The sequence below is a fragment of the Peromyscus eremicus genome, chromosome 1 (genome assembly GCF_949786415.1).
Source record: "Peromyscus eremicus chromosome 1, PerEre_H2_v1, whole genome shotgun sequence".
NCBI classification, from domain to species: Eukaryota; Metazoa; Chordata; class Mammalia; order Rodentia; family Cricetidae; genus Peromyscus; species Peromyscus eremicus.
In genome coordinates, this window is record NC_081416.1 from 57957805 (window position 1) to 57975638 (window position 17834).

At 51.3% G+C, this 17834-nt stretch overlaps 1 protein-coding gene across 3 annotated transcripts in view; it reads left to right on the forward strand.

Annotated features, from left to right (window-relative positions):
• The window catches only part of Ano1 (anoctamin 1), a 98242-nt gene that overhangs the window by 49283 nt on the left and 31125 nt on the right, over positions 1 to 17834 (forward strand). For 2 of the 3 annotated variants that reach the window (XM_059263947.1, XM_059263955.1), the window contains 3 exons: positions 10655 to 10737; positions 13652 to 13723; positions 17138 to 17215. In XM_059263947.1, the coding sequence (XP_059119930.1) occupies positions 10655 to 10737; positions 13652 to 13723; positions 17138 to 17215 (233 nt within the window). The remainder of the gene's footprint in view (positions 1 to 10654; positions 10738 to 13651; positions 13724 to 17137; positions 17216 to 17834) is intronic. The other variant, XM_059263964.1, reaches the window with a different exon arrangement.

Consider the following 17834-nt stretch of genomic DNA (forward strand, 5'->3'; position numbering starts at 1 on the left):
TGTGGGGAATTAAAGAAAATGCCCAGAGTGGAGCTTGGGAAATGGCTCATTAGGTAAGAGTTCTTGCTGTGCAAGCATGAGGATCTGAGTTCAAATCCCCAGAATCTCTGTTTAAAAAAAAAAAAAAATGGGTGTGACTGACTGTGTGTGTATATGTGTGCCTGCAACTTCAGAACTTTGGGGGCATTGACAGGATGACCACTGGGGCTTTGGGCCTGTCAGAGTCTCTTAAAAGGCTTATCAGTCAGTGTTTAAGGGGTGCTGCCAAGTATTCATCATCTCAGAAACCACAGGAAGCAAGCCCAGATGTGTTCAACGCTCTTAAGTCTTAACAACCAGGATTCCAAGGAAACAGTATGTGCAAAGGCCCTGGGGGTGGGGTGCAGGGCACTGAAAGAGCCTGCTGCTGCAGGAAATGGGTGGGAGCATGTCAGGGGATCTTAGAGAGACCAGCAGGGACCTGCTCTAAAGAACGTCATGTTCTTGTTAGGAGGACTCAGAAGCCAGCACTCTGGGTCACCATGTCATGGATGTTTTCCTGTCTTACACTTGAATCAGAGGCCATAAGTGGCAGAGAAAGTTCTGCAGGGATTGGTCAGGAGGGACTCAGCTGCAGTGGAGGACAGTGGCTAGGTGTCACATTCACATGGTACACTGCTGCCCACCTTGGGAGGAGCTGCCCTGTGGCTGGCTGTGTGTGTGACAATGAAGTCCCTTCCTGGAGAATTCTAGGAAGGAAGGTGGAAGGGGGACCTCTGGAGCCTCAGCCCCCCTCCAAGTTCAAGTGGCAGCCCCTAGGGTGAGAACTTCTCTAGCAGGAGAGACGCCTCCCCTGGAGAGGAGGTGTTTGCGTGACCCCACACTTCATTTGAGCTTAATCCTTTCTGAGATCTCGGGAGACAGCAGCTTGGCTGCAGCCCAGAGATGGAAACCACAGCCTCCGTGAGCAGACCCTGAATTTGTTTATTTGTTTGCGTTTTGGTGCGTGGGCTAGAGCTGGAACTGGTGCCTCTTGCAGCCAGCTTCATAAGGGTTATGCATAGGATCTGACCACTGAGCTGTGCCCCAGGCCTAAAGGCTCTTAAAGGGTCCTCACCCAAGTTCCACCCACATGGCCTTACCTTGAGGGTGGAAAGTATCCACTCACAGTGGATGAAGTCCTGTCACGAGTAGCCTGTGACACACCCACTACCATGGACTCTCCCGTGTATACAGAGCCATCCATCCTATACCTGTGCAAATCTGTGGCGCCTACTCTGTGTCACGTTCAGAGAAGGCGGGGCCTGGTGTCTTTTTTCTTTTCTCTTCTTTCTTTTGATTTTTTTTTTTTTCAAATACAGAATTTCACATTGGCCTCGGACCTGCTGTATAGCCAATGATGACCTTGAACTCCTAATCCTTTTGCCTCTGCTTCCTGTGTGTTAGGATCAGGGTTGTGTGCCATCATGGCCATACAGACTGCATATTTTGGCCACTGTCTATCTCTCTGACACCATCTCTCTGATACTGCCCCTCATTCCTGCCCCCTTACTGCTGCCCCAGGCTGGAGCACACCCTGCTCGCCTAGGGCAGCCCTGCGGTGACACCCCCTCCCCCAAATCCCCAGCACACACATAGAGCACAGTGCCAGATTAGTCACTTTGGGCCAGCTTAGCTCACTGGCCTGGTGGCATACATAGCAGCTCGGGGGGTTCATCCCGGCTGCCCCCTAACAACTGTGTGACAATAGGAAGAGTGTGTGTGTGTGTGTGTGTGTGTGTGTGTGTGTGTGTGTGTGTGTGTAATCTCTAATGAGGGTTCTGAAGCACAGAAAGGTTAAATGATTTGCTGGAGATCACACAGTCTAAGAGATTGATGACAGCTCCGCTGCCTGCCTGTCTGTCTGTCTGCCTGTCTGACTGTCTGACTGTCTGACTGTCTACCTCTAAGGTCCAAGTAAGGGCTCTGTTTGTAACTGGATACTTAAATGCTCTCCTAGCCCCTGCAAGGTGCCCACTTGGGAAAGCAGATGTGTGTCCTAAGCCGGTAATGAGGACACACAGGCAGGAGTTGCCCAGCATGTATTCTTCTCATTAAATGCATGTATGTATGTGGTGGGGCAGCCAGTGAACATCTACTTTTCCCAGAACTGTCAGGTCCAGAGCCTGGGCCCAGGTGGCCCTAACTAGTCAGGCTCAGCCACTGTCCTCAACAAGTCAATTAAACAGTAAGTAACAGTGAAAAGCAGACAGAGGCGTCATTCAGTGCTGCCACATTGGGAAGATGGACAAAGAGGTCTACAGACTCCCAAGTCTGTCTTCAGGGTCCAGACATGAGGTTCAGGCTTAAACAGAGGGCAGGAGGTTTGCATTCCTAAGCAGTCCTGGTCAAGGTGTGGTCCTGCCCGTCACTGACCCATCACTATCACCTCCAGTCTCTCCTGCAAGATGGTCTGACAAGTTCTCAGAACTCTGTGAGATCTCTGTGGGAGACAAGCTCCCCCTCTGGCTGGCACCAGGCTTCAGCCTTTCCCTTCCCCAGCGTGAGACTCCTGGGAAAATAACAGTGCCTTGGAGTCCATTGTTTGAACAGTCTGATGGCCGAAGGGAGGGGCACATGAGTCTCCTCAGGATTTCTTTGCTCCAGCCAGAATGGTGAGAGTTTGTCAGCCTCTTCTCTGAGACCCTGTTACTCTGCACCTTCAAAGCACTGCCAGGCTTGAGGAAGAACAGCCAGGAGCTTCCATTCTCCTGAGGCTGGGGTCTCACCAGCATGCCTCCATTGTGTGCCTGTCCATCAAGTAAAGAAGCAAGGACTGGCTCATTCCACACCTTCCCACTTGAGAGAAAGGAAAAAGAGAGAGAAAAGCCAACCCCCTCCAGTGAGGCCTTCCTTCAGATAAAGGAAGCTTATGTCGAAAGGAAAGAAGCAAGAAGGGGGCTGCAGAAGAGAGCTGTGGGAGGCAGTGGAAATCGTAGGAAAACCCATCCCAGGCCCTTTGCACAGTGAGCTGTCAAGGGCCATTAGGAGATCTCAAATCCCTCATCAATTACCCGTTCATTACCCTCTGAAGGATTAGTTCTCCCCAAATCCCTCCCTCCATTGAGGCCTTTTCCTGCATTCCAGCTGTTCCTAGCTCCACACAATGGCAGGCCTGCGGGACTGTTCCCGCTGGCTGCAGTAAGGAGTGGGGCTCAGTGTCCCCCCAGAACTGCTGTTTTCATCTTTAAAACTGCTTTTTAATCTTTGCCTCAGTGGCGTGGGCTCAGCAATCCCGGCTTCCGACGGCTCCTGCCTGCGATGTCTGACATCTTAAAGCTTGGAATGAAATGTCACGTTGAGCAACTTTGAGCCCATTTAGCTGCTTGCTGCCATCAATTTTCTGACATTATAGAATAATCACGGGTCTTAATCGTCTGTCAGTTTCACACAGAACAAAGGACGGCGATTTCTGCCCAGTGGCAGGGGCTGGAGGGAGTGCTGAATGACATATCAGATTTGAGCCTGAGATTTGATGATGTTGTCCCAGACTGGACCCCATCACCTCAAGCTGGAAGGGGACATTTGAAGAGTTATACTGTGACTGTCTGCTGAGATCAAAAGGACAGTGGTGGGTCATGAGCTGAACTTTTTATTGAGTAGGTAAGGTCCCAGTGACCCAGGTAAAAATGCAGGGTTTCCATTGTCTGCACTGGAGGTTCAGCATGGGGAGTCCCCGGACTCTTCAGCTCCCTGAGAACCCAGCTCTGAGCCATAACTGGGCAAGTATCTCCCCTGCTGGGAATAGCAGTACCATAGGGGACACTCTAGGGAGCACACACCATTTCCTTGCATGGCCTGAAGGCTGGACATCCCGGATCCAGGTCCTGTGGGGATGCTAGGTCCTGGTACATAGATGCTCCTTTCTCACTGTGTCCTCACACAATAAGGAACCCCTCAATAAGGGTGCTAATCCTACCCTCAAGGGTCCCAGTGGCCCCACTTCCCACACCATCACTTTGGGGACTTTGGGGAAGAGAATCTCAACATGGAAATTTAGGATTTGCACAAACGTTCCATGAACAGAAGTCCATCAAGGAGCTAATGCACGAATGATGAAATACAACACATGCCATCACAGGATGGCACTCCACGGTATTTAAAAAAAAATTTTTTTTAAAGGCTGGTAATAGGGAGGTGGCCGGGTCGGCAAGAGCACTTGTACAAACTTGAGAACCTGAGTTCTAATCCCAAGAACTCAAGTAAAGATTTGCCATAAACGTTCTAGATGTTTCCATGTTTGGGACCACACAGAACAATGACAACATTTCAGTCCCTGACCTTTGTTGTGATGATTGATACAGGCAGTGTCCTTCCAAGTAGCTGGAAGGTAAGAGCAGGCCCCACCTGCGGACTGCTCGGAACTCACAGAGCTCCACAGGAAGCACACTCAGCCCTTCTCCAGCACAGGAGACTGAAGCTGGTAGAGGCCACTCATGTGTTGAGCTCATGCCCAGATCTGATCCAGGCAGGTCCAGAGACTCGCTCACCACCCAGTGCAGGATCCTCCAAGGAAAGACAATTGTGTAACACACTGCAGCCAAAACAAATGCTTAAGGAAGCAGGATTGTGACTTGGTGCTGTTCGGGCCCTGACCTGGATCCCCCTCACTGTCTGTCCTGTGCTGTCCCAGCCTGTGCACTCCAAGCCAGGGTGGTGATCTTGCTATTTCAGATTCCACGGCTCACCTCTATGTGGATGGAGAAACCTTCCTCTCCACGAGCCATGTTGACACCACAAGATCAGCGTACAGGTCTCTCCATTTATTGAGAAGACCTGGGTGCACCTGTGCCTCAGTTTGTGTCTATAAATTGGGGTGTGTTAGCCCAGCTTCAGTGGCCCTGGGGATTAGGTAGATGGAGGTCCATGTGAGAAGATGCTGTGTGCCTCAACTGTTATATGATGTGTGATGTCAACACTAGGGAAAGCATCTATCAGGATTCACGGTGGAGAATGGACCACAGGAGTATCCTGAGAAGTGAGTGGTCGGCTTCCTTCTGTCCCTTGCTCAGCCCACATGGAGGGCCTTTTTCTCCATTGACCTGATGCCCAGCACTGAGGTCTGACCCTGCCTGTCTGAGGCTTCTTGATCCCCTCCTGCAGCCTCATCTAAGCATAGTCTCACCCTCTGCTCCATCTTGGCACAGTGCCCAGACCCCAGCTGGTGTGCGCCATGGGCCTGTGGCCAATCACAGAATGTCCAGCTCCAGCCTCCTAGTGCCAGCGCTGACCTCTGGCTCATAAGAAACAGGCAATTCCAATTTTCATATTAAATGTTTATTTCTCTGCACAGTTGAGGGTTGTTGAGTCCTAGTCAGCCTGGATCCCAGCAGGTTAGAGCCCTCATACCTCTCTTCAGACAAGCAAAGAGTGTTCCAGAGCCAGCTGCTGAGCGCTGTGACCTTAGGCAAATTATTTAACCTCTCTGTTTCCTTGTGCAAAAAAGGACGTGCTCAGTTGGTATGATGGTGCACACCTTTAATCCCACAGCACTGGGGAGGCAAAGGCAGGAGGAACTCTGAGTTCAAGGCCAGCCTGGTCTACATAAGTGAGTTCCAGGCCCACTAGAGCTGCATAGAGACCCTGTCTAAAAAGAAAGAAAAAGAAAAGCTCAAATACTTGGACATATAAAATACGACTATGCTTGATTTTCCCTTAAGGAAATCTAGTGTCTGTCAGCATTATTCGGGTATAGTAACAGACTTACGAGTGAGCCAGGATCAATGCAGAAGTCTCTTCTGAGCTTGCCCTTGGACACAGCGTGGCTCCTCCCAAGCCTCGGTGGCCTGGTTTCTCTTATGGAACCATTCCTTCTGTTTCTGATGCTAGTGGACATGAGGTTACCCCACCTCCACAGCCGTGTGCCACTCTACTGCCTGTCATTGACTGCAGCTGTCAGGCCCCGGAGCTGGGTGTGGAGACTAGAGGTGGTAGGGAGGAGCCCAGCCATCTCAGACTGCCTGAGGTCTGAGTGTGTTGTAAGGGAGATAAAGGCCATGCATGACATCAGCTATAAGGGACAGGGACTTCAGGGGCAGGTGGAGATGTGCCTAGCCCTGGCTTCTGCCATGGTGCCGTGTCCCAGGATAGAGGCATCTTTCTTCTGGGGCCTGAGTCCTTCCATGGACTCTCTAAGTAAGGCCCCCATCTTCCATAATGTCCTTATGGGCAGGGAAGGGTTTTACAGATCCCTTCTAGGGTCCTGAAGGGTGTTTGGGTGTGTTGACTTAGATGTCTCCTCAGCTCAGAGCACTGAGGTTGCCTAGCCTCTCAGCCATCACGTCTCTGTGCTGAGGGCATCCACAGTCCTGACTTCCGGATATCAGAATCAAATGATACAAGAATGTTGACTGTAATCAGTCATCCACTCACTTGTCATGGAACACCAGTCCTGTTCCTGACTCTTCAGGCTCTGTACATACTCTCTAGCCCTCCTCTGCTCCCGGCCTCCTGGTGACAGCGCCTCCCTCTTCTTAGCCTCCATTCCTGTGCTTGAACTTCTCATCGTGGCCTCTTGATCCCACCATGTGACTAAAAATGACAGTTTCACCCCCCCTTATGTCTGACTAGGACATAATGGATAGTGTGTCCTAGTGCATGTACCAAGCACGTACCCACCCATCATCCACTCATGCATGCTGTGCCTCTTAGCTGCCCTGAACAGCACTGCCCTTTGCATGGATGCAGACATCGACCCTCGGGTCTGCTGGCACTGCCCTTGGATGGGCACCCAGGAGCAGGATAGCTGATGGTGGCCTCAGCCCTGGGTTTCTGAGGTCTCTTGTGCTGCTTTGAACAGTGGCTGGGACTGTGTACTCCTCTCCCACCAGACATAAGCAAACACTCCCCTTTCTTTGTGACCTGACTGGCATTTTAGCATTTGTCTTTTTTTTTTTTTTTTTTTTTTGCCTTTTGGTAGCATTTGTTCTGACTGTGATGGGGGAGGATTTTGTTTTGGGTTTATTTATCTTTTGTTTGAGTTATTGTGGTTGTGGTTTTTGGTCCCCTTGGTGAGAGCAAGGCTGAGCCCTTCCATAAACCTGGTGCTCCCTTGCATGTCTCCTTTTGAGAATTATCTTCACCCCATCTGCCCACTTGGTTTGGGTTTCTTTTGAATGGATGGATTGATTTGTATGTATGTGCTATGTGTTGTGTGCGTTTATGTGTACTATGTACATGTGTGAGCCCTTGGAGCAGAAGAGGGCATCAGACTCTCTCCTGAAACTGGAGGTACAGATGGCTGTGAGGTGTCATGTGGGTGCCGGCAACTGAACCCAGGTCCTCTGTGAGAGCAGAAAGTGCTCTCAACCACTGAGCCACCCTTCCAGTTCCCAGGTTTTGTGTCTTTTGTTTTCTTTATTTGAAACAAGAACTTCCACTGAAGCCCAGGTTGTCCTAAAAGTCATGGGGAGTCTCCAGCCTCGTCCTTGCACATACTGGAATGACAGACATGAGTCACCATGCCTGTTCACCGCCTTTGAGCTCACTAGCCCAGGCTGGCTTCAAACTCACTGTACAGACGAGGATGACCTTAAACTCCCGAACCCCCTGCCTCTGCCTCCGAGTGCTGGGATTGCAGGAGTGAGGTGCTGTACCCAGTTTGTACAGTGCTGGGGACTGAATCCAGCCTCTCGAATGCTGGGCAAGCTCTTTGCCAGCTGAGCTACATTCCCAGTCCATAATTTGCCCATTTTTAATCAGCGTTTTTCTTGTGAAGCCATCTGAATTCATTTCAGATGAACAGCCTGCAGCCTGTACGGACGACATTCTATCAGCTGTCTCTTCACTCCGTTGTTTCTTTAGCTGTGTGGAAACTCTTCCATGGGATGTGCCCCCCCACCCCCTCCCACACACACTTGTCTGCTGCTGTTGTTTTTCTTGAAGTGACTTTTAAATTCTTGCCTTCTAGTCCTTAAAACTCCTTGCTCAGAGAATATCCAAGCAGGTCTTTGAATAGCGTCCCCTCCCTGAGCCTCTCTCGTCCTCAGGTACTGCATTTCCCAGGTTCCTTTGCATTCCCACTTCCTAGAAGGCTCAGTTTTGAATCTTGTCTAGAAGTAGAATTTAGTTTATTTTTATTTTGTGTATATGAGTTTTTTGCCTGCATATATATCTGTGAACCACATGTATGTCTGGTAACACCAGAGACCAAAAGAATGCATCAAGCCCCTTGGAACTGTGTTACAGATGGTTGTGAGCTGCTATGTAGACACTGGGAACTGAACCTGGGTCCTCTGCAAGAGCAGCCAGTGCCCTTAACTTCTGAGCTGTCATTCCAGCATGGCTTGAAGTAGTAAGAAAGAGTATTAGGATGCTTCTCTCTTCTCCCTTTCTCCTCACAGCAGTGACAGTGGCCGTGTCCTCACGGCTCTGACTTCCACCAGGAAGCCCCCATCAGGATTCCCATCTGGGATGTCTTATTTCTATCTTGATACCCCCACTTACCAGATAAGCAGTTTGTGGCCTGTGAGCCTCAGTTTCCTCTTCTGTAAAATAGTGGGATATCAACACTGGCCGATAACTGCAGGGTTTCCCAGAGGCACACACTTCGCATGGCGGTGCTTGGCACCGCATCTTGCATGTGGTAGCCTGAGAATGTCCAGCTCTGATGACCTTGTGACTGCGGTCCAGCCCCTTGCCTCTGCTGACTTTCTGAGGCAGTGTTCACAGCAGACATCAGCTGTCGTGTCTGTCTTTACAAGTTGTGTGCTCATAAAATCACCTGTTCATCACTGAACGCTGGAGAGCCCGTCTGGGTCAGGCACCTGCCGAGAACTGTGGACAGAGGAGCTGGGCCCTCTTCCTGCCCCCAGATACCTAGAAAGTCCCCACGCATGGACAGGGATTGTTCTGGAGGCAGAAACAGCACAGATACAATTTGGGGTTGGTCCTATATAGTTTGATTCCATACAGCAATGTAATATCTGAGATCGGGTAACTTTATAAAGCAAAGAGGTTCATTTTGACTCATGATACTGGAGGTTAAAGGTCAAGAGCCTACCTCTGGGGATGGCCTTGTTGCTGGCAGCATTGTAGGGCAGTGCAGGGCCTCACTTGGCAAGAGATGGGGAACAGTGTCTTTCCTCTTTCCACAGAGCCACGGGGGCTCATTCACCAGGCTCCATCCTGTGGCCCTATCTGAACTAATTGCCTCCTGAAGGCCCCACCCCTGAACAGCACAGCAGGGTTAGTTTCCATTGTCTTCATAGCTCACAGTGGTGATCAGATTTCAACATTGAGTCTTGGGAGATGTTCCAGCCATATCTGCACCATAGCATTCTGTGAGGGGTCTGCTGATGTGTTTTCTTTTAAGATGTATTTATTTTATATGTATCCGTGTACACCGGAGAGTATGTATGTGTACCACATGGGTGCAGTACTTTTAGAGGCCAGAAGAGGACGTCAGATCTCCTGGAACTGAAGTTACTGGTGCTGGTGACCACCATGTGGGTTTTGGAACTGAACTTGGGTCTTCTGCAAGAGCAGCCAGTGCTCTTAACCACTGAACCATCTCTCCAGCCCTTGGCTGGTGGTTTCTGACACTGGATGGGGGGTGGGGTGGGGAGATGCAGAATGTCATCAGCTTCTCCTGGAGAAGGTGCCACTTGAACATTTGTTCTGTGTGGAATATAACACAGATTTGGGTGCGGTGGTCCACACCTGTGCACTCTGGAAGTAGAAGCAGGAAAATCAGGAGTTCAAGGCCAGCCTTGGATAATGCTCTAGTTTTCTATTTGTTGCTGTGATAAAACACCATGACATAAGCAGTGTAGGGAAGGAAAGGGTCGGTTTGTCTTACAGCTCCAGGTTACAGTCCATCACTGAGGGAAGTCACAGAGACGAGAGCTGGAGATAGCAGTCACAGGTCTCCCACAGTCAGGGGCAGAGAGATCGACTGCAGCTGTGGTGGTGGCTGTGGTGGTGGCTGTGGCAGTGGCTGTGGTGGTGGCTGTGGTGGTGGCTGCTGTCCTGAGGCTTGCTTTCAGCTAGCTTTCTTCACTTGCACAGTTTAAGGCCCAGCCCATGAAATGGTGCCACCCACGTTCAGGGTGGGTTTTTGACAGTCAAGACAATCCCCTACAGAAAGACAAAGTGTCCCCTACAGACATACCCACACACCAATCTGATCTACGCAGTTGCTGGGTTGAGACTCCTTTCTTAAGTGATTCTAGATTGTGACGAAATGACAGGTAAATAAGCCACCACAGCCACACAGCAAGTTCAGTGCCAGCCTCGGGTACGTGAGACCCTGTCTCTAAACAAATAACACAGGACACAGTGGCCACATACAGGGGATGCCTGCAGGGTGGGATGCTAGTGAGCGCCTAGCTAACCTTTACCTCAAAACCTCCCGACGCTCATGCCCCAGGGTCCCTGAAAACAATGAGCAAGATCACCAGAGACCCAGACTCAGGCACTAGCCAGCCCACCCCTCTGCCTTGGCTGAGTGACCTTGGCTGGAGTTTGCACCTGCCTCAGTTTCCTCATCTGCAGAATGGGAAAGCAGTGGCCAGACAGGGTCAAGAAGAGGGCTGAACCCATTCACTTATGTGTCTCTGGCCTTCACCAGCCAGTGGCACGTCACTGTGTTGTCCAGGGTACTCAGTGGCCCTGACTGCCTCCCACCATCCCACAGCTGCCACCTTCATGGAACACTGGAAACGGAAGCAGATGAGACTCAACTACCGCTGGGACCTCACAGGCTTCGAGGAGGAGGAGGTGAGTGGCCATGACTGCCCTCCCCAAGGCCCCCTCTACCACCTCCTCTGGCTCACGTGGATGGCCCAGGTCCTGACTGGCCCTGGATCCCAGGCGCGGCTCCTGTGGCTCCTCCACTCATCACCCTGGTATTCCTCGGTTGCCAGGGCAACTGTTTTCCGTCTGCCAGTGTTTTCTGTCTCCATGTTTCCAAAGACACAACACCCACGAGTGTGGGCTCGGGTGCTGGCCAGGGCTCCCCACACTGACCTCATCACATCTGGGGCTGTGGGGTGTGGGCAGGAAATCACCGCTGTGCACAGGCCGCCTTCCTCTCTGTGCTCCATCCAAACCATCCCCCAGCCTGCAGTCAGGGGAGGTTGGGAAGCGCAGCAGATCCTTTACTAACCGGCTCACCACGAACACAGCAGCAGCGGTGGGGTTCCAAAGAAGGGGCGCTCAGTGGTAGATGGCCCTGCAGTCAGGGAGAATGAGTGTCCCCAGGGTCTCCTGACTGCCATCTCAGCAGGAATTCCCTGTTAGGGTGATTAAGAGGTACTGCCCACACCCCTCCAAGAAGAACAGAGGGGCTGTTCCCTACACGTGCTGAGGCAAGGCCATGGCCTGGTGCAGCATGCCATCTCACACTTTTTACAGCACGGTCTTCAGGACCTGGCCTCCTGAGAGCGGGAGTTGCAGAGCTGAGGCACACCTAGTGGCATGCTTCTCTCTGCTATTCTCTTCTCTTCCCTTTCTTTTCCTTTTCCCTCTCCCTCCCTCCCGCTCACCCCTCTCTCTCTCTCTCTCTCTCTCTCTCTCTCTCTCTCTCTCTCTCTCTCTCTCTCTCTCTCTCTCTGAGGTGGTCACCTGTAGCTCAGGCTGGCCTCCCACTTGCTGCATAGTCAAGGATGACCTTGAGCTCCCGACCCTCCAGGCTCTACCTCTGGAGTGTTGGTATTGCCGGCTGGTATGCGCTGCCACATCTGGTTTATTTAATGCTAGGGATCTAGCCTGTGGCCTTATGCATGCTAGGCAAACACTCTCCCTTCTCAGCCACATCACCAGTGCCCTTCCCATGCTTACTTTTTATAAGTGAGGTCCTTTTCATGTTTTTGATGTGTTCTCTCTCTCTCTCTCTCTCTCTCTCTCTCTCTCTCTCTCTCTCTCTCTCTGTCTCTCTCTCTCTCTCTCTCCCTCCCTCCCTCCCTCCATCCATCCATCCATCCATCTATCTATCGATCTATCTATCTCGCTATCTATCTCTCTCCCACTGAAACTTGAACCCAGGACTTCACCGCACTAGACAAGTGCTGCTACTGAGCCTCAGCTCTGTGCCCTTGAAAGTTTCACATAACTCACACTCTCCTGAGCCCCAGTCTGTAGGTCACTCTTGGCCATGTGCACCTTTCAGAGAGCCCACCATGGTTCCTGCTCCCTGTTGACAGCGGCTGGGCAGTCAGGTCAAGGTTGTAAGCCAGGCCTTTGGGGCTACAGTACTCAACCTCAGCTGATCTGACACCACCATTGCTGTGTGACCTGGGGTGGGGCATATTGGTTAGCATCTCTGTGCCCAGTGCCGTTTCCTGCCCCATAGACACTGAGAAGCAAGCCTCACTTGACCAGACTAGGGAGGTCTCTGCTGAGTCATAGTTGTGCCCAGGCATAGAAATCTTTCCAGAGATTTACTCGAGCTGTAGCTGGGTCTCACCTGCCACCCACCTGTGTGACAGTGTCTGCCCTCTTCCGCAGTGAGTCCATTTCACAAGTGACTGGTATGCTATGCGCAGGGCAGGAGCTCTGGCATGGATGGGCCCTCTCCTTGGTTCTGTTTCCATGTTGACAATTCCAATAGAAGAAACACCAGCTGGGTCTTACTGTCATGGTAGCTTAGAAAACACTTCCAAGATGTCCTGAAAGCAGAAGGGAGCCACTCAGCTCTCTCCACCTTGACCTCTTTGCCCCAAGACCCCTAAGGCTTGATTTCTAAGAGATATCTCTTGGGCCACTGGGCACACAACCCCTGTGGGCCGGAGGAGTCCCCCAAAAGTGAGCTACTCATGCCCTGTGTCTGACCACAGTCCTGGGGGAGTGAATGGCCTCATGTAAGGAGGTTGCTTCTACCCCATACACCCCACCCCGTGGTCTGAACCCCAGGTTGGATGGAAGCAGGAAGGAGCCAGGTTACTTACCATCATTTGTGTGTCTCCATTGAATCTGAGAATTGCGGGGAGCTTGGGAAACTGAGATCTGGGAGCGGCAAACACCCAGACCCCTGTCCTGCTGGACACCGCCATCTTTCTGGCTCTGTGGATAAACAACATCAGTAATGGCTCTTTCTGTTTTTGTCTCTATTCCCTGTTCCCTACAGGAAGCTGTCAAGGTTTGGAATTTTTTTTTGGTCACTCTGCCTTCCTCTAGCCTGTCTCTGGGGAGAGGGACCTTGGCACAAACGCTCCTGTCTTTCCACCAGACATCTCCTCGTGGCTCTCACCTGGGCTCTGCTTTCTCCCAGGCTCACCTAACCTGTTCTTTCCTTCCAGCACCTTCCGCTGACTTGCTCTGGGCTCCCCGAGGCCTGGCACCTCCAGCCTGCCTGCGCTTGCTGCCTCTCCTCCATCTCTTTTGACCCCCGTGGCTACTCCACAGAAAGTTCCAGAGGGTCAGTTCACAGCTGGGTGTTTTATTGCAGCCTGGCACAGCCAAGACCTCCTGCAGGACACAGAAGCCAGACCCTCTGGCCATTTCATTGAGCTGGGGTTCCTAACAGAGGGAGAGTCCTGGGCCCAGATTCAGGGCAAGCACAGGGAGTTTGATGTGGGAAATGTGACAGCCAGCTGTGAACTGGTCCCCAGGGTCCCTGAGGCAAATACATGGACTCACGTGCAAGGTGGTCTCAACACTAACACGTCCTCTCTTGACTTGCTGTTTTTCTCAGGATCACCCCAGAGCAGAGTACGAAGCCAGAGTCTTAGAGAAGTCACTGAGAAAAGAATCCAGAAACAAAGAGGTACAGGCACTGCTATTGACTTCCCACAGTGAGATGCTGGGAGTCTGAGGTGTGACCAGCAAACACTGTGTGTCTGGGTATGACTAGGGGTCAGCAAACACTGCATGTTTGAGGTGTGACCAGGGGTCAGCAAACTCTGTGTCTGGGTATGACTAGGGATCAGCAAGCATTGTGTGTCTGAGGTGTGAACAGGGATCAGCAAACACTGTGTCTGAAGTGTAACCAGGAGTCAGCAAATGCTTTGTGTCTAGATGTGACCATGGGTCAGTAAACATTGTGTGTCTATGTTGTGACTAGGGGTCAGCAAACAATGTGTCTGAGGTATGACCAGGGGTCTGTAAACACTGTGTATCTGAAATGTGACCAGGAGTCAGGTCAGCAAACACTGTGTGTCTATGTTGTGACCATGGGTCAGTAAACACTGTGTGTCTATGTTGTGACCATGGGTCAGTAAACATTTTGTGTCTAGGTATGACTAGGGGTCAGCAAACATTATGTGTCCACGGTTTTAATCAGGGGTCAGCAAACACTATGAGTCTGAGTTGTGACCAGGGGTCAGCAAACAATGTTATTCATCAGGTATGACCAGGAATCAATAAACATTGAACACTTATCAGGTGTGACCAGGAGTCAGAAGAAACTATGTGTTCCCAGGTGTAGACAGGCATCAGCAAACATTGTGTGCTCTCTGCAGACCACGGCAAAGCTCAGATAGTAAATTATTTTATGCTGTGTAAGCCTGCACCACAGATACTCAGCTCTGCCACCGCAGAGTGAACAGCGCTGTTGACAAAAGGTGTGCAAGACTGTGTTCCCATAAAACTTTATTTACAATAAAGGCCAGGGGCCAGGTTGGACCAAAGGGCCAGAACTAGCCCAGCCCTGCTCTAGACTGTCCCCTGATGTATTCCAAGAGTGACCTCAACTTCAGCAAACATGTTGCATAGGATCTGGTTTCTGGGAAGGCCCTGCCCCACCTTGTGAAACCTGTGTTCTGTGCTGAACAATGAATTGGGAGCATTTGTAGACCCAGGTTCCTGAGTGTCTCGTTTCTCTGGGACATAGGAAATAGAGAAAAGATGTGGGTACTGTGATGTGCTTCAGGCCACTGTCTTTTTATAATAAACTGTCCCAAACCTCTTGTTCTGATGGGCAGCTTGTATGTGCGGCGTGCATTCTTGCACACATCTAATTTCCACGTAAGATGGGAGAGGCTGTGGCTCCTCACTGAGGCCAGAGAAGGTCGTCTTGGTGCTGGGCAGTACTAGGCAGTTAGAGGATACTCTTCTAGGCCCATGATTTTCTTAATGCCTTTGTGTCCTCAGCCTCTAGAGTGACTAGGACAAACCCTGGGCTCTTACCTTGTCATTGTGTCTCGGGCACTGAGTTCACGGTACCAAGCACCCTGAGGGTTATGGTTGTCACCATTACATGGAGGTGGGCACAGCAGAGGCTGCAGGCAGGTCAGGTGCAAGGCCCTATTCCCATAACCGGGAAGGACCTCCCAGAACATCCCAAAGGGACTGAGCAGGACTCAAGGGTGCAAAAAGTAATCACAGCCAGGTGTGGTGGTACACACCTTTAATTCCAGTACTCGGGAGGCAGAGGCAAGCTGATCTTTGCCAGTCTGGTCTACATAGTGAGTTCTAGAACAGCCAGGGCTATACACTAAGACCATGTCTCAAAAAGCAGGAAATTATATAAGCAAGCAAGTCACTCTCAGGCGTGTTCAATGTTCTGACACTGAGGCACAACATTGTCGTTTACAGAGCTGAGACAACCTTACAATCAAATTACAAACAAAATAGAAAAAAAAATCACAGTGTTTAAAGTTTACAATTTTATGTTGGGCCCATCCATAGCTGTGGTAGGCCACATGTAGCCCAGGGTTTGGACACACCAGCCAGAAGCCATTTGTCTGAATTACCAGATCAGCTGAGCAGTTCTGTCTGTACACAGCCTGGTGGCCCCCAAGTGAGACCCTACAAGCCTCCATCCTGTCTCCAGGGCACCTCCCCAGATCCAAGCCTGGGTGGAGAGCCTCCCAGAACCATAGGACAGTGGCTCTCTGGTCACACATCTTAGACTGGCATGAACACAGAGAAGTGTCTCACTCATTCATAAGCAGCAGAGGCTTGCACCCGACACACGCCACACCACACCCATCACTTCAGAGAAAGCAGCCGCCTCACTCGGGCTGTCTCAGGCCCAGCTCTTGGATCATGAGAGAGCCACAAAGATGTTAGGAGGGTTGTTTTTGTTTGTTTGGTTTTTGTAGGCGTCCCGGAGGATGGTGGCCCTAAGCCTGTGGGCTTCATATGGCCACTTTCTCTCTCCTATCTCCTGTGGCGCCCAGTGGCTGCTTTGTATTGATTTCCCCCAGTTATGGAGCAAAATTACTTTGTGTGGTTTTTTTTTTAAATATTACGTTTATTTGTATGTGCATGACACAGCACATGTGTGGAGATCAGAAGACAACTTCAGGGAGTCTGTTCTCTCCTTCTCTAAGTGTGGGTCCTGAGACATGGAAATCAGGCCATCAGGCTTGGCCATAAGCACTTTTACTGGCTGAGCCTTCTTGCCAGCCCATGGTTTTGTTTTTAAGACAAGGTCTATGGCCGGGCGGTGGTGGCGCACGCCTTTAATCCCAGCACTCGGGAGGCAGAGCCAGGCAAAAAAGACAAGGTCCATGTAGCCCAGGCTGGCTTCCATCTAGCTATGTAACTAAGGATGACCCTGAATTTCTAATCCTCTTGCCTCCATCTCCAGAGTGCTGGGATTACAGGCATGTGACACCACATGGTGTTTTTTGTTTAGTTTATTTTGTTTTGTTTCGAGACAGGGTTTCTCTATATAGCTCTGGCTGTCCTGGAACTCATTTTGTAGACCAGGCTGGCCTCGAACTCACAGAGATCTGCCTGCCTCTGCCTCCCAAGTGCTAGGATTAAAGGCGTGTTTATGTGTTTATGTGTTTATGTGTAGCCGGGGATCCAGTCTACCAACTGAGCTACAGCCCCAGCCAGCCCCATGAAATTAGTTTATTAAAACAAGATCCATTACCGATCAGCATGCCAGCCTGTACTTCTGGGTGTGTCCTCCTTCCTGTTGTCCCAGGATGGTGGTGGGGACAGATCTATGTTTCTTATGCTCTAAACCATGATACAATGCCAGGGGAGCTATGGGGACTATAGGCTGGGCTCTTTATTCTAGAAACTTCTAGTTCCCCTTGCCTTGACTTTGAATTGAGTCTCTGTTGCATGTTAACCTGTTCCAAATGCCCAGAGCTCTGACCGGCCTCGGCAGATGGTGCTCACAGGGAAAGTGAGCCCTTGCCTAGACCCACATCCCCATCCAAGATCAGCAGTACCCCACCCAGTCCCGCCATCAGTGCTCTCTTTCCCCACCCACCCTCAGAAGCGCCGGGATGGTCCAGAAGAACCGACCAACAAGTGGAAGCAGAGGGTTAGGACAGCCATGGCAGGGGTGAAATTGGTACTTCTCTATTTGGGGGGCAACTTGAGCCTTGACACCATTTGCGGGCCTTCCCGGCCACTGTGTCTGTCCCTGGCCACCTCTGTGGCGTGTTCTTGGAACATGCCCGTCTGTGTTCCTTCCCCACCTCCCACCTGCAGCCTGCCGTGTGTTGCAATGTCTCTGCATGGCTGTCAGGGATCCACAGGGAGTAGATGCAGCTTCGTGTGGGGCTCTGGAGACGTGCTTGTCACGGGTGTCCACGACTGCTTCCTGTCTTCTCGTGAGCGTGCATGCAGACACCGCTGGGATGAGTGGCCTCCCGTGTGACGTCCGTGCCAGCATGCTGGGCTCCAGTGTGTGTTTTTGTCTGTGTAAGCCCCTCCCCGGCACGTTTGAAACTGCCCAGGCTAGTGACCAACTGCTCCCCGAGGTCCCTCCAGGCCAGCCAGCTCAGGGCCCGTGAGAGCCTCTGCGAGCTATGTGACCCCAGGTCAACATGGTCTTACAGTGCTCCGAGGGCTGCCATGCGGTGCTAGCCACTTGTTCCAGCAAGTGCCTGCTCAGGCCCTTGTTCCACCTGCTCAGCCAAAGCGGAAATAGCTATTATGGTCTGGGTGGCAAATGGCCCAACAGCTTA